This window comes from Pseudochaenichthys georgianus, chromosome 8, assembly GCF_902827115.2.
Source record: "Pseudochaenichthys georgianus chromosome 8, fPseGeo1.2, whole genome shotgun sequence".
NCBI classification, from domain to species: domain Eukaryota; kingdom Metazoa; phylum Chordata; class Actinopteri; order Perciformes; family Channichthyidae; genus Pseudochaenichthys; species Pseudochaenichthys georgianus.
This window is the reverse complement of record NC_047510.2, coordinates 24,068,623-24,083,341: the sequence shown is the minus strand read 5'-3', so window position 1 is coordinate 24,083,341 and position 14,719 is coordinate 24,068,623. Positions and strand designations below refer to the sequence as shown.

Genomic DNA, 14,719 nt, shown 5'->3' with positions numbered 1-14,719 from the left:
CTGCTGGATATTTAAAATAAACTGCTGAATTTATTGGGTGAAATTGGAGAAACTTGAATTACACAGACTAAACTTCACCAACAAAGATAAGTTGCAAAAACGGACCAAAGGCTTTTAATGGCATGTATAGCACTGATCCACGGTCAGTCTTCGTCAATGTAAGCCGTTTAATGTGTTTCTCTCATAGGCTTTGCTTATAGACACATGATACGCACTCTGCTGCCCCCCTGTGGCTCTTGCTCTGTAATGACAGGCTCTATCTGGAAATATAATTCATATAATATCATTTGAGAATAATTCAACTCTAATGGTTATTATTATCGGAATGAAACACGTTCAATATATATCCCTATTAGTATCTAAACATACAGATAATATTGGTTTTATAATATCCACCTCCTATTTTTGCACCAACCCAAATTCAATAGCGATTGCATTTTTCTCAAGTCAGTTTCCCTGCATTAGAAGTAATAGTGAATACCTTTGAGTTGAGTTTGGTTGTGTTTATGATATTCTATCCAATAATAGCTCAAATGCTTGTTATTAAGACATAAAGCAAGGCAAGTTTATTTATATAGCACCTTTCAGCACCAGGCAATTCAAGGTGCTTTACAAAAATGAAAGACATTCAGATAAAGGCATTTAAAAACAGTAAAAGATAATAAAAGAAATATTAAAAGAAAAACAAAAAATGAAAGACATTAAGAAAATGGCATTTAAAATCAGTCATTAAAAAGAAAAGCTAATAAAATAAACATTAAAAGATAAAAGTTACAGTGCAGTCTAAGATATGAATAGTTCAATTATTTCGGTTCTTGATTTTTTATTTATTCACGGAACCTCCCTTTGGAAATCCGAACATTTCCGTCCCGATTGTTAATTTAGACTGATTGTTTTCACCATGTTATGCTCGCATGACATCCACAATCGGACCCTCAGGAGGGTGTACTAGCCCCCTACTCTGCTTTGCGTTCCATAACAAAGTCTTTAAGTGTTACCTGAACACTCCGTGTTACCAAAACACTATTTTCACCGTCGGTGCTGTGATACTTGTTCCTCAGTACAACTCACCTAAAAACTGATCGTAAACCCTGGCTACGATGGATATCCCAAATATCCTACTTTCGAGCAGTCCCTCTCATAAATGTCATGGAGAAATTAATTAAATTTAAAACATTAAAAGAAAAATACATGGATAAAAGTTACAGTGCAGTCTAAGATATGAATAGTTCAATTAAAAGCAGCGACAAAAAGAAAAGTCTTCAGCCTGGATTTAAAAGTAGTCAGAGTTGCAGCGGGCCTGCAGGTTTCTGGGAGTTTGTTCCAGATATTTGGAGCATAATAACTGAATGCTGCTTTACCATGTTTAGTTCTGACTCTGGGGACAGAAAGCTGACCAGTCCCTGAAGACCTGAGAGATCTGGATGGTTCATAATTTAGCAGGAGGTCAGAAATGTAATTTGGGCCGAAACCATTCAGTGCTTTATAAACCAGCAGCAGTATTTTGAAATCTATTCTTTGACACACAGGAAGCCAGTGTAAAGACTTCAGAACAGGAGTGATGTGATCCACTTTCTTAGTGTTAGTGAGGACTCGAGCAGCGGCGTTCTGAATCAGCTGCAGCTTCCTAATAGATTATTTAGTGAGACCTGTGAAGACACCATTGCAGTTAGTCCAGTCTACTGAAGATAAAAGCATGGACAAGTTTTTCCAAATCCTGCTGTGACATTAGTCTTTTAATCCTAGATATATTCTTTAGGTGATAGTAGGCTGATTTAGTAACTGTTTTAATGTGACTGTTGAAACTCAGGTCAGAGTCCATGACTACACCTAGATTTCTGGCTTTATCTGTTGGTTTGAACATTGCACACTGAAGCTCAGCGCTAACTTTTATATGTTTTGACTTTGCTCCGAAAACCATTACCTCAGTTTTATCTTTGTTTAATTGGAGAAAGTTCTGACACATCCAGTCATTGATTTGTTCAATGCACTTACTCAGTGTTTGAATTGGAGCATAGTCTCCTGGTGAAATTGTTACGTAAATGTGTGTGTCATCTGCATAGCTATGGTAACTTATTTTGTTGTTTTTCATTATCTGAGCCAGTGGTAGCATGTAGATGTTAAAGAGAAGAGGCCCCAAGATGGAGCCTTGAGGAACCCCACATGTCATATTTGTCAACTCAGATGTGTATGTACCTATAGAAACAAAGTTGTTTCTGTCCTTTAGGTAGGATTCAAACCAATTTAGAACTGTTTCCGAAAGTCCCACCCATTTTTCCAGTCGGTCGGTGTGGTCAACTGTGTCAAACGCAGCACTGAGATCTAATAATACTAACACTGAAGTTCTGCCACTGTCTGTGTTTAAGTGGATGTCATTAAAGACCTTTACAAGAGCAGTCTCAGTGCTGTGGTTTGGACGAAAGCCTGACTGGAACACATTGAAACAGTTATTTAAATGCAAGAAATTACTCAACTGTTGAAAAACCACTTTTTCAATGATCTTACCTAGAAATGGGAGGTTTGATATGGGCCTGTAATTGTTCATTACTGAAGCATCTAGATTATTCTTTTTTTAAGAGCGGTTTAATGACTGCAGTTTTCAGGGCCTGTGGAAAAATACCTGAGTGAAGAGATTTGTTTACTATATGAAGTAGATCTGAGGCCATGCAAGGCAAAACATCTTACATAGGGCAAACCTTTGTCTTATCTGCCATAAAGAGGGTATATAACAAGGGCCAACATTGTAAAGGCGTTCCTGTCTGCGCAACATAATGCCGTGGGACCTATGAACTGTTTGTCATGAGACTAATAGTGATAGCCTATATGATCCCAATAAATGGAGGTAAATGTGAGAAAAGAGGAACGTTTTGAAACTTGGTCAAGGAACTTTAACCCTGGTTGTTGATGTTAAAGAACAACTATTGGCATCTGTCAAGTAATGTGAGGCTTGATTTGTTCCTGTTTTAGTTGGTATCTAATCCTTGTTTAGCTATTACATTTTCTTTCACATTTTACTTAGTAGGGCTGCTTTGAAAGTCTTGCCACTGATAGCAGTTAATGATTATAAAGGGATTTGCACTCTTGTATCCATGCTTTTCAAATGATAGAATGAGATGTGCCGCTCCAAAAAAGGTTGAAATTCAGTTTTAATGTGCTTCTCATTAAGAGGCTCTTTCAAATGATTTTTGCACAGGAGATGCTGATCTTCTGTTGATGGTGCATCGACCAAAACATGCACGTCTTTTTAAGCAGTGTGTGACATTTGTTCATAGATAACATTTACTTTTTTGGTCCTCAAGAAGGACATACATACAAAAAGGCCTAAAACATAGACAAGCACACTCAGAATGGATTTCTTGTACATTAAGAGGAGTTTACTTATTCAAAGCATGTGTGGCTGTTGGGAAACAATGTTTGCTCTAACAGGACATGGGACGTCTATACCTGCGTCCAGAGGGAAGTTGGCTCAAGTGCTTTATCTTGGCTGTGTGAGATTGTGAGGGCTTTGCGGGTCAGGTGTAGGACAATCATTTGCATCTTAAGAGCCTTGTTTACTTTATCTGTTGATGCGCAGGAAACTTTTCTGAGATAAACAAAGGTTTCTATTCACAAGATTCTGTAGGTTTATAGTATATAAACCCAAAGGATCTTGAGGAGTGGTTGATCTCAACCCATGTGCAGACATATTTCCACAAGCAAACCTTCAAATATTTGTATAGGCCTACATCCTTTACATTAAAACAATATGTTGTATAAAAACAGAGAATAATTGAAAATGACTGTTGTGTTTTCTGCCATTGATCTGTTAGGCCATGTGTGCTGTGTTAGCAGTCTGTGTGCAAACTCTGCACCATCTTCTCCATTCTTTAATTTCATCTGTGATCTCTTTATGGGAAATGATTCATTAGTAAGTGTAATCTTTTGGAGCCTGACATTATACAGTTTAACTTAAGAAGTGACTTTAAGAAATCTTTATTCATATATAAATAATGAGTCACAGACTTTACTCTTGGGTAAACATTTATCAAGTTATCTGGCTTGCAGTTGTATCTGTTTTTGTCTAAAGCCCTAATGTATCTGGAAAAAGAATCCAGTAAATTGTGCTTAATCTATAACAAGATGTTTTCTGCATGGTTTGCCATGGACACTAATGTGTTCGGCTTTGACCCTCCCATAAAAAAGTAGCATCTGAAAACATGTTTTTTTTGCATGTGCACTAGTTATGGGAGGGCGTGAGATGACCAGACTATGCTGGATTAATACGGAAAAAAGGGTCTGGTCAGTGGAGCTATTCTAACTAGACATTAACCTCACGCACCAAAGTCCATGTGATTAGCAGGCAAAGACATATTAGTAATCTCACCTCAGGTCAGTACGCTCAGTGTAACATCCTCAACTCGTACAGGCAGACCTCCCTGAGACTCATGGCTATAGAGAAGATGGAGATGGGTGAAGTTGGGACGTCTCTTATGTCCTTAGAAACTAAGCCTCCTCCAGCGAGACCTCCAAACAAATTTGAGAGGTTATTTCAGCCCTGCCTGGCCGAGTTGGTGGGAACTACTTTCTTTGTGTTCATCGGGTGTGTGTCGGTGATAGAGAATGTGGAGTCTGCAGGGAGGCTTCAGCCGGCTCTGGTGCACGGGCTGGCTGTAGCCGTCATGGTGGCATGCATGGCTGAAATCAGGTGAGGGTCATCGGGTGTTTCAGATGCATTAAGCAAATGTATTGTACATGAATAATGAATATTTTCTTTAGATTGCATGGAATGAACTCCTTTATGTTGGATGAACAATGATGCATTGCAAATGTAACTACAGAAACAGGATTTTTCAACACTTCATCTGGTGGCTTTGAGTGCCAATTTAGTAAGTCTTTTTTATCCAGGTGACATTAGTCATTTGTGCTCTTGTAACTTCATATTTTTTTCACATGATTCTGTTCATCACATTACAACAGTTTTGTTAAAAGAATAATGGTATTTGTATATAAAAGAACCATCTGAAACAAGCACAGGCTACAACCCACTCTGCCCTTATATCATTCACAGTTTCATTTATTTGTTCTTGATACATTTACTGTTGTTTACATTTGAATTATACTTGCATTAAATCTAAGTATTTCAAAATAATTGCATTTTCATCATCACCAGTAAAACGTTGATTTTGTTTTCTTTCTTTAGTTTTTATAAAATATTGCAAAAAGAAATTAAGAAAAGAGCCATTTAAGCGAATCAGCCCTGATTACCCATGAACTAATTAATTGCATTTTCAAAATCACTTGTACCACTTTAAAAACTTGAAGATAACATGACTAAACACCAAGAAGTTTCCTGCATTACTGAATTTTCTGTCCTGAATATGTTCTCTCTAGTGGATCCCATTTCAACCCACCATTCACCCTAGCCATTTATCTCTGTGGAGGGATGGAGTTGAACATGGTGGCTCCTTACCTTGTATCCCAGTTGGTTGGAGGTGTGCTTGGAGCTGCTATGGCAAAGGTGAACCTAATGTCATTTAAACATCCATCTTTGACTGTTTGATATGTCCAAAATAAAGATCTTAATTGTGTTGAACTGATGCCAACAGGTCAAAATAAAGATCTTAATTGTGTTGAACTGATGCCAACAGGTGATGACCTCCAGGGAAAACTATTTCAAAGCCAGCGGGGCTGCGTTTGCTCTGCTGCAGACGGACAGTGATATTGGAGCCGCTGTGTTTGGAGAGGTTGCTATGACCTGCCTCGTCACCATGGTGGTACTGCTGGGGGCCGTCAACACCACCACCAGAAGCCCTATGGTGCCATTTATGGTGGGCTGCACTGTTATCATCAACATTCTGGCTGGGTGAGTAGTAGAAGAAGATATACTTTATTAATCCCTTACAGGGACATTTCTTTCCCCACTCTGTTGTGTTTATACACATTACACACACAGGGGAGGATATACATGCACACACACAACCAGATAGGAGAGGTGGCAGAGCAGAGAGGCTGCCAGGTACCTGGCGCCAAGGGAGCAGTTTCAAGGTTAGGTGCCTTGCTCAAGGGCACCTCATCAGTGGCCTTGGAGGTGAACTGGCACCTCTACAGCTACCAGCTCACTCCATATTTAGTTTTGGTCCGATCGGGACGTGAACCGGCGACCCTTCGGTTCCAAGACCAAGTCCAAGTCCCTACAGACTGAGCCACTGCCACCTCGAAAGTATTACTTATTGAAGAGAATTGTGCATAAGAAGACTTAATATCATCTAAATATGCATTCATTATTTTCAACAGGTCTGCCAAAGTGAGACATTTTGAAATATCACATCTTGTTTGCATTTTCATGTTTCATGTTTATGCTCCAGTAGTGATGCAAATGCAGCATAAACACTTTTTTTTCATATTGGGGAACTTATTTGAAAAATCCAATACCTGTTTCTTTTCTCAGTGGAGATGTTTCTGGCACATGTCTGAACCCAGCCAGAGCCTTTGGTCCGGCCATAGTGCACAACTACTGGGTTTATCACTGGGTGTACTGGGTGGGTCCCATCACTGGAGGCCTGATTGCAGCAGTACTGGTTCGGTAGGTGCAACACAACATACACTTTATACAATGTTCCCGGTTTTTGTATTTTGATTAAAGATTCAATACTGACTGAACAGATTACAAACTATGTATCCTGTTTTTGCAGACTGCTACTTGGCGACAGGAAGATTCGACTCATTCTGAAATGAGACTTAAGTTGGTCAATCATTAGGTGGATTTATCATCTAAAGTCACAATATAACCCTTTTTTATGTGCCACTGATATGCTTGAGATGCTTTGCTTTACAATAAAATTTGAAAAAACTTTTTCTTTTAGCCACGTGAAGTGTGTAACTTGTCTCTTGATTCTCTATGAGTGCTGGATTTTGTTTTTAAAAACAAAGTTTGTACAGAATATAATATTATGCTTAGCTTAAAGGTCAATTTAATATCAAACCAAGTTGTAGATGATTAGTAAACTGAGTCTCTAGTTTAGAAAAAAACACATTCTGGTTTTGTTTTTGTAGTTCCTTGATTCTGTGGATTATTTAAGAACACAAGGACATTAGGAAAATTGAGTTTTCCAGCAGGTGCATGAGTCAAAACAATATTATAGAGCTTTAGATAAACTCTTAAACTAATTAACTTTTGAATTGAGAAGCACATTTACAAAAAAACGCCTTGAGCTAAAATGTAATTACTTCAAATTTCCAAACACAAATGGCGCCTACCGTCTAAAGGAGACCAAATGGCAACCTTTTGAAAGCCAGGAGACATCTCTGCTCAGCTTTGTGTCCTGCGGACCCTGTCCCTGTTCTCCACAGCCGGAGCCGTGAATGCCTGTTCGGCACTGGAGGGTATCATGCTGTTTCCATATTGTACCCCTGGGCCTCCCCACAGCAGTGGCCCACATGGGAAAGCAGGCCAGGCGGTGGGATAAACCAATTACCCCCCCGAGTCTGGGTGGACTCCTGCCGGCGCTCCACGCAGCGGCTCCCGGCCCGGGCCCTCCTGGGCTCCTTCCCCATGAGAGCCAGCTGGAATTCCCAGAGATGAGAATTGTGCGGCCTCAAAAGCCGGCAGAGAGGCTGTATTTTGCTTGGAAATTTGACATGCTGGCCCCCTGGGACAATAGTGAGGGAGGAGACTTCAAACTGAGCTTTTGCAGAATAAGAAAGGTTTAAGGAAAGCTTGATTTTTGTCTGGCACCTATGAAAATAAGATGTTTTTGCAACCCTTGTCTTTTATGCTTAAAACTTCACTCTCACACTCTCATGTGTCCAATCTAAAGCGTTTTGGTCCAGAGATAGCAGTGTCTAAATAATAATTTGTCTATAATAAAACTATGAAATGCCTAAAAACAGTCCCAAAAGTTTGTGTTTAATGGCTGAGATTCCTCAAATATATGTTATACTTGTCTATAATCTGTTTTTCCTAAAACTGAAAGACATAAAATGCATTAAAAGAGGAGCAATAGAGATACATATAAAAGATAACATGGATATAAAGCAGTAATACACAGAGAAAATGTGGCAGGAGTGAGATAAAGATCACACCTCCTCTGGCTTCTTGGATTCATGAGCCCTGATGGTTTCTAGATGACAGCAGCCGTGACAATGGTCATTATGTCTGTCGGAGGCCTTGTCACTGCAGAGTCATTGTCAGGGCCCCATTCACCACAGCGTCATTTACACTTTCATTGGCAGCTATTTAGTCCTCGTAAAAAGTTCAACACACCAATTTGTGAGCCCTGCTCAGCCAGGGAGAAGTGTGGAATAGGCAAAGAAAGCAGTTGCTTTAAAAGTCATTTAATTGTTCCCCTTCTGGGAGGGGCTGAGGGGGAGGATCCCCAGGCTTTGGGGCCCCACATCTGGCCATCCGTCTTCTTGCGCTGTGATGCACAATCAAAAGTATTGTCCAATTCACTCAGCTCAGAGCTTTGCGCCATCTAAGGAAATTTGTATTCCATTTTATGGTAGGGTTATCCTATTATCATACGAATCTGATTACAGGGGAAAAGATGGGATGCAGAAGGAAAAAGGCAAACTTAAACTTGTAGGATACTTCAGCTCTAAATCTCATTCACCTATAAAACACAGATTATGCAGCATGTGATGGGTAATGGGGGTGTAAGCTCATTTAAGCTTTAACTCAGTCTCTTGAGGGACCAGTGTATTCTCGTGAAGCGGAGGGCCTCATGAAAATTAGATTTGTATGCACTGTTCATGAGCTCTGTTCACTACAAAACACTTCATCAGGCACACAGCTAAATGATCGGTTTAGATTATCTGTTAAAATATGTTAAGAAGAAATCCACCAATTACAAAGATTTGTAGACAAGATTTGTATCTGACTAAGATATGCACAAATTAAACGTTCATTTTTTAATAGTTAAAACAGTTTCGGTAAATCAGAATTGGGAAATGTTTGATTTGGTGTTACTGCAAATGCAAAAAATAAATATTATTAATAAAAATATTAAAATATCTAGTCTTAATGAAAGAGAAAACAGAGACTTAAAGACATTTCTGATTTATAACATCAAGTTGAATTTCACGGGCCCTTGATTTACATTTGTAAAATAACTACACTGAAAGAAACTGAAGAGATGTAAAAGTTTTTCTCAAATTAAAAACAAAGAAATATGCAATTCCAAACTGCATTGAACATTGTAGCAAATCATCATTTTTATAAATGCAAAAAAGGTGATCACTAATGTATTAGTTTTATTTTGCATATTAGTGGCAAAAACATTTATTTGAATGTGTAGAGCACAAAACATATAAATAGACAAAACAAAACACATTTGAAACTTATTTCACATATTACAGCACATATTCATCCGAGTAAAAACAACTAACACATAATATGTACAAGCATATTGAACAAACTGGTGATTAGGAAAAAACAGTCCTTCAGTCTTCCCTCCCACTTTAGTTCATGGGGCAATTGTCACACAGAGCCAGCAAAGTGAACAACGGATGATGTTGGGAGACGCACAAAGAGGGAGCAGCAACCCAACCCCTTCTCAGCCTCCCAGGACTGAGGGCAGTGATGGGGGGGGACAAAGGCCGGCCCTCTGAGTCCCTGCTGTTTGCCCCTGCCCTGCTCCTCAAAATGTGCTTTTTTTAAAAAACCCACAATTGAATTACTTGGTCCCTGCTGGTGATGCTGGATGCCACCTTGCTGGCACATGAAAACATATCCCCACAGTGCCAGTACTGGCGTGAGGATGCCTGTGGATAAAACAACACTTCCTCAGTCCAAAGGGAAGTCGCAGGAATTCCGCCGCGCTGCCCAGGCAGTCTTGTAGACAGACAGGAAGTCTTTGTAACGCGGGGCACACCCTAGCCAAGCTTCCCCAAAGTGTTCTGACCCTGTGAAGAGAAACTCTCCGTCCCCAGGCTTCACGTGGCACTGCAGGAGTGTGTGGATGTGCCCGGAGCGGGGGGACCCAGGGGCCGCCGCTTGGTGCTCAAACACTCCACTGCGCTGCCAGTACACCCTCACTGCTGAAACCTCCAACAAGGAAGTCTGATGCTCAGAGTCGTGGGAGACATTTTTGATGTGCCCTCGGACCACTGGAAGAAAGAGCAGAGCCAGTGTGCCATGTTATTTTATTTTCTCTCCTTCCTGTCTTTCTCCATTCACACCTTTACTATGCATTATCTTTAAATGGACATGGCAGGAGTGTGAAATTGAGGCACAGAAATGAGGACCTATTACTTCTGCTCTAATGAACTGCTTTCACCCATTCTGCAACGCCCCCCGACATCTGTTTGACCTCTGCTGCTGCGGTCAGGGCATACAGCGGACCAGCTTCAGACTTTTATATTGGTTACTGTTACCAGGGGTTTAGGAGGTATTTAGATCACAAATTCAAAATCTTCCAATCTTTAAAGTACAACAATAATATAATCAAACAAATGAAGGACTTAATATTAATATATTATAGGATGTATTTTAGTGATGCAACATGTAAGCAACATGTAATGAGGTAAGAGGCTATTGTATCAAGTTGATATTGAATTGGTGGCTAGAATGTATTACTCTGAATCATATTTTATAAAGTGATCTGCAGTTTTGTATGCAGGCTAAAATTAGGAACTAGTAAGTGTGGCTGTGTAAAGTAAAAACGTCAACATTTGTCACAAGTCAACTAAAGACGAGCAGAAAAAGAGCTATACATTGCATGAAATATAACACTTTAGTAAAATAGATTACTTTACATTTACATTACCCAAAGGAATCTATACAGGTTGGGTGTCTGGTTGCCCAGACGAAAATCGAATTCATATTATTAGGTTTTTGTTCACACTTTGACTAGTATTCCCTAATTGACATGACTTATTATAACTTGATATCTTAGTGGCAATGTAATGGAGTTGTTCAGTTTGTATATGCAGTACAGTAAGTAGATGTGCGGTTTGTAGAGTGATTTGTATACGCACCAAAGTCACTGTTGCAGATGGCCATGAGGAGTTCCGTATCATTGCAGGGTCGACATGACGCTGTAGGGTGAGAAAAGAACAGAATAAGCATGATAAATACCTGCATCAAGTCTGGCATTCCTATCTCTGTTCCAAACCATACAAGACCCACAACTCTTTGACTGATAATGATTGATAGATTGGGGTCTTGTCCTCCCTCCCACTCCATGGACTTTAAATCTGACACACATACCAACTGCTTCATCTCCCTGCTCACATGAAAGAGTAAAGAAACCCGGTCGGATGAAGGAATGCTTCTCCTAAGTGTTCTGCCCACCACACTGCCTCCATATAAAAAACTCTTGACCCCATGTTTGACTCCTATTATCTCCACCGAATTGAATGACCCTGTGCCAATGCAGGAGACTGCAGGAGTCAAACACTTCTGCCGGACTGGCAATGCAGAAAAGATAGACCAGCAGCTGTCTATTATGGACATAGAATGACATCATCACATTGAGAAAGGCCCGCACACATGGATAAATGCTACTAAACAGACATGCACAATGAAAAGGCATTTGTGGAATTTGCAGACTACTTGTGGTCTCAATTCAGGCCCTTTGGCCCGGTGCCCTTCAGCCGCCCTGTGGTCCGCTCTGTCCTCACTGCTTTGTCCCCCCTGATGGAAACCAGACAGCCAGACAAAACACACAACTGACCAGCAGCTGCATGCTCCAGCCAGCATGATTGGGGTCTGTAATTAAATGACCACTATTTCTCCCAGGAATTAAGACCGGTCCATCCCTTAATGTAATACATGCTTTAAAATGTGATTCCGATTTGTGGTGTCATGTTCTACAATGCACTCTTTATAAAAGGTTTCTGAGTTGCAAATGAACGCACTTATTGTAAGTCGCTTTGGATAAAAGCGTCAGCTAAATGCAATGTAATGTAATGTAAATGATGTAATAATTGCATGCACTAAGCAGGCTAGGCTATTTTATGGGTTGCCAGGTTGTGAAAAATCCCCACAAATGTGCCCTTTATTTAAGGCAGTTGGTAACCCATAAGTAAATGATCTGCAGGGTTTCTCATAACGAAATGTTTTCTTTAACACCCTTAATAAACGCTGTAAATGCATGTTTTTCCACTCACTCTGCAGCCCGCGGTGGCCCACGTTGGGTGCAGCACTCCTGTTGCCCAGCAACTCATATCTGAAGCCCATGGTGCGTCTGCTCCAGGCTCCGTCACTCTGCGGGCCGGACTGGAGGTAGATGGCGGGTCTGTGTGGACCATCAGCCCGAAAACAGTACACCTGATGCCGGGGCCGCCTGCCCTCGGTCACCAGCAGCTCCAGCTCCCCGGCCCGCTCGATGAACACGCTGGCTCCGCGGAGAGAGGGGGACGGCTTGATGCAGACGATGGTGCGCCGGGCTGAGGACAGGTTGGGCTCCAGGACCACCCGGAGAGCCTGGCCCGGGTAAACCCACATCACCGAGCCTTCTGTACAGCGCAGCCGCACCTGGAGAACAATCCTCGAGTCCACACCAGCTGCAAACCCGCTGGATCAGAGGGAAACCGAGGAATAGATTATCAATATGAAAAAGGTTTCATTCAAATGACTGCATTACTACATTGTGTTTGGCATCATTAATGGTTACTAAATAATTGCTGCTTTAAAGAAAATTACAATTACAATACAAAACACAAGAACACTTAGTTGCAGATTGTAGAGCATGCCATGCTGGTGTTTAGTCGTCCTTGTTGATACAGTTGTAAATGTTACAATTCAATAATAAATAATCACATGTTTCTTGCTGTCTATACGAATTACATTTGCAGTTATCAAAGTTAGGTCATTAATGACATTTGTTAAACACAACATCTATAACGCAAAATGTGTTTTTATTAATGCATTGTAATGGTTTAACAAAGCCTGTGTAGGCCTAAATAATTCCTCAAGATTGGTTAAACCATGCACCACATGTAAATGCCCCAGCTGTGTTCCCGCTTTAAAACGCAATAGACTCGCAGAAAACGAGAGAAAAGTTCCTTACCTTCCAGTCCAGTTGCACAGATCAGCCGAACAGTGCCGTAGCTGAAGTCCCAGCATACACATCAGAATAATCACATTTGGCAACATCTCATCCGTATAAGAAACACAAATCTAGACAGAATTGGACGGCAGAGCATGGCTAGAAAGTTTGTTTGTGAGTTATCCAGAGTACAAGCGCTCTGCTGCGACGCGTGACTCAGCTTCACAAGATGTTCACTCTCTCTCTCCACACACACCACTCTCTCTCTCTCTCTCTCTCTCTCTCTCTCTTACTCACTCTCTCTCTCTCACACACACACACACACACACACACACACACACACACACACACACACACACACACACACACACACACACACACACACACACACACACACACACACACACACACACACACACACACACACACACACACACACACACACACAACTCTCTCTCTAAACTTTTCAGTTAAAAGGGCAGAATTTTCCGAACAATATGTACATGAAATAAAGTTATCTATAATCCAATAAAATAGAGATGTGTCTTATTTGTCCAGTGTGGTTAGACAATGCTGCATTGATTTGGAGTCACTGGGTCACATGCTGACATTGAAGCTAATGATGTCTGAATAATATAAGAATAATAGAAGGACTTTAATCCAATAAGAGGTGTGTCTTAATTGTCAAGTATACAGTGTTGTATTGATTTGGAGTCAACATGGTTATGACATATAAGCTTTTGACAATTAAATAAATAATCTTTTTTTTTCAAACGCCTAACTTTCCGAAGAACGTTTGAAAAAATATAGGAAGCACTTAAATGCAATAACAAAAGTTGTGTTTTCCTTGTCAAGTGTTGTAATATAATTGTAAGAGCGTTTTAATGAAAGGTCATGTTTGGGTTTAAGCTGTCACATAATCACCGTGTGTGCCATAGGGTGTCGCTGCTTTATTACCTTGGGCACAGGTACATAAGGTGTGTCAGGTCACATGACCGGAAGTTCATAATGGTTTTCGACCGCCGTGGCGCGAGTGTTTTAAGTAACCATGATTGTTTGGCCGGGCAATGAATTGAATAGTGATGGGCTCTGACGGGAGTTAGAAAAACAAACACGAAGCACTGGTTGAGTTAATTTAGGCCTTGTAACTGATTCACCAGCACTACGGTATGATCTTGCTTGAAGTGAATATATCTGCACTTTCCTTGTTGTTCGGAGTTTGATTCTTTATGGTTGTTGCGCTTATTGGATACAAGCATCAGCCAAATGATATGTAATGTAAAACACCACAGAGCTAAGGCCAACGCTCCTGCAATATTATTGCATTGATTTGGGGTGACGGGGTCACTTGGTCACATAACATGGAAGCTATATAGAGACTTTACATAAATAAATAAAAAAGAAAGAATCATAAACCATTTGCTAAAGGAATAATTCAATGAAAATAAACGTGTTTTATTTATAATAAAATATGGTATTGGATTTGGAATCATGGTCAAATTACACTCACTTGATCACATAACATAGAAGCTGTTCTCTTCTATTCAAACATGTGTGTAAAATCATAACATTGTAACATGGCTGTGACATAAGAGCAATTAATCAATTGTTTATGCATTTCCTATAGTTAGCCCATCTGAAATGATATTGGGAGGGGTGTATCTGAGTTTGAGCTTCATCTAGTGGCGGGATGATGTAACGCACACTGCCCTAACTGGAGGTCTGATGCTTTCTTCGGGAGGGGCTGT

General features: G+C 40.4%; 2 protein-coding genes across 2 annotated transcripts; one reads left to right on the top strand and one right to left on the bottom strand.

Annotated features, from left to right (window-relative positions):
* Positions 1-4,278: 4,278 nt before the first annotated feature.
* Positions 4,279-6,851, top strand: aqp8b (aquaporin 8b). The gene is made up of 5 exons (XM_034088846.2): positions 4,279-4,684; positions 5,371-5,497; positions 5,628-5,842; positions 6,428-6,562; positions 6,672-6,851. The coding sequence occupies exons 1-5, from the start codon at positions 4,425-4,427 to the stop codon at positions 6,712-6,714; spliced, it is 780 nt and encodes a 259-aa protein (XP_033944737.1). The 5' UTR covers positions 4,279-4,424; the 3' UTR covers positions 6,715-6,851.
* A 2,204-nt stretch (positions 6,852-9,055) lies between these two features.
* On the bottom strand, positions 9,056-13,418 carry LOC117450850 (meteorin-like protein). Its single transcript, XM_034088843.2, has 4 exons — positions 12,993-13,418; positions 12,091-12,497; positions 10,957-11,016; positions 9,056-10,086 (listed from the first exon to the last, which is right to left on the bottom strand). The coding sequence occupies exons 1-4, from the start codon at positions 13,076-13,078 to the stop codon at positions 9,764-9,766; spliced, it is 876 nt and encodes a 291-aa protein (XP_033944734.1). The 5' UTR covers positions 13,079-13,418; the 3' UTR covers positions 9,056-9,763.
* Positions 13,419-14,719: the final 1,301 nt, after the last annotated feature.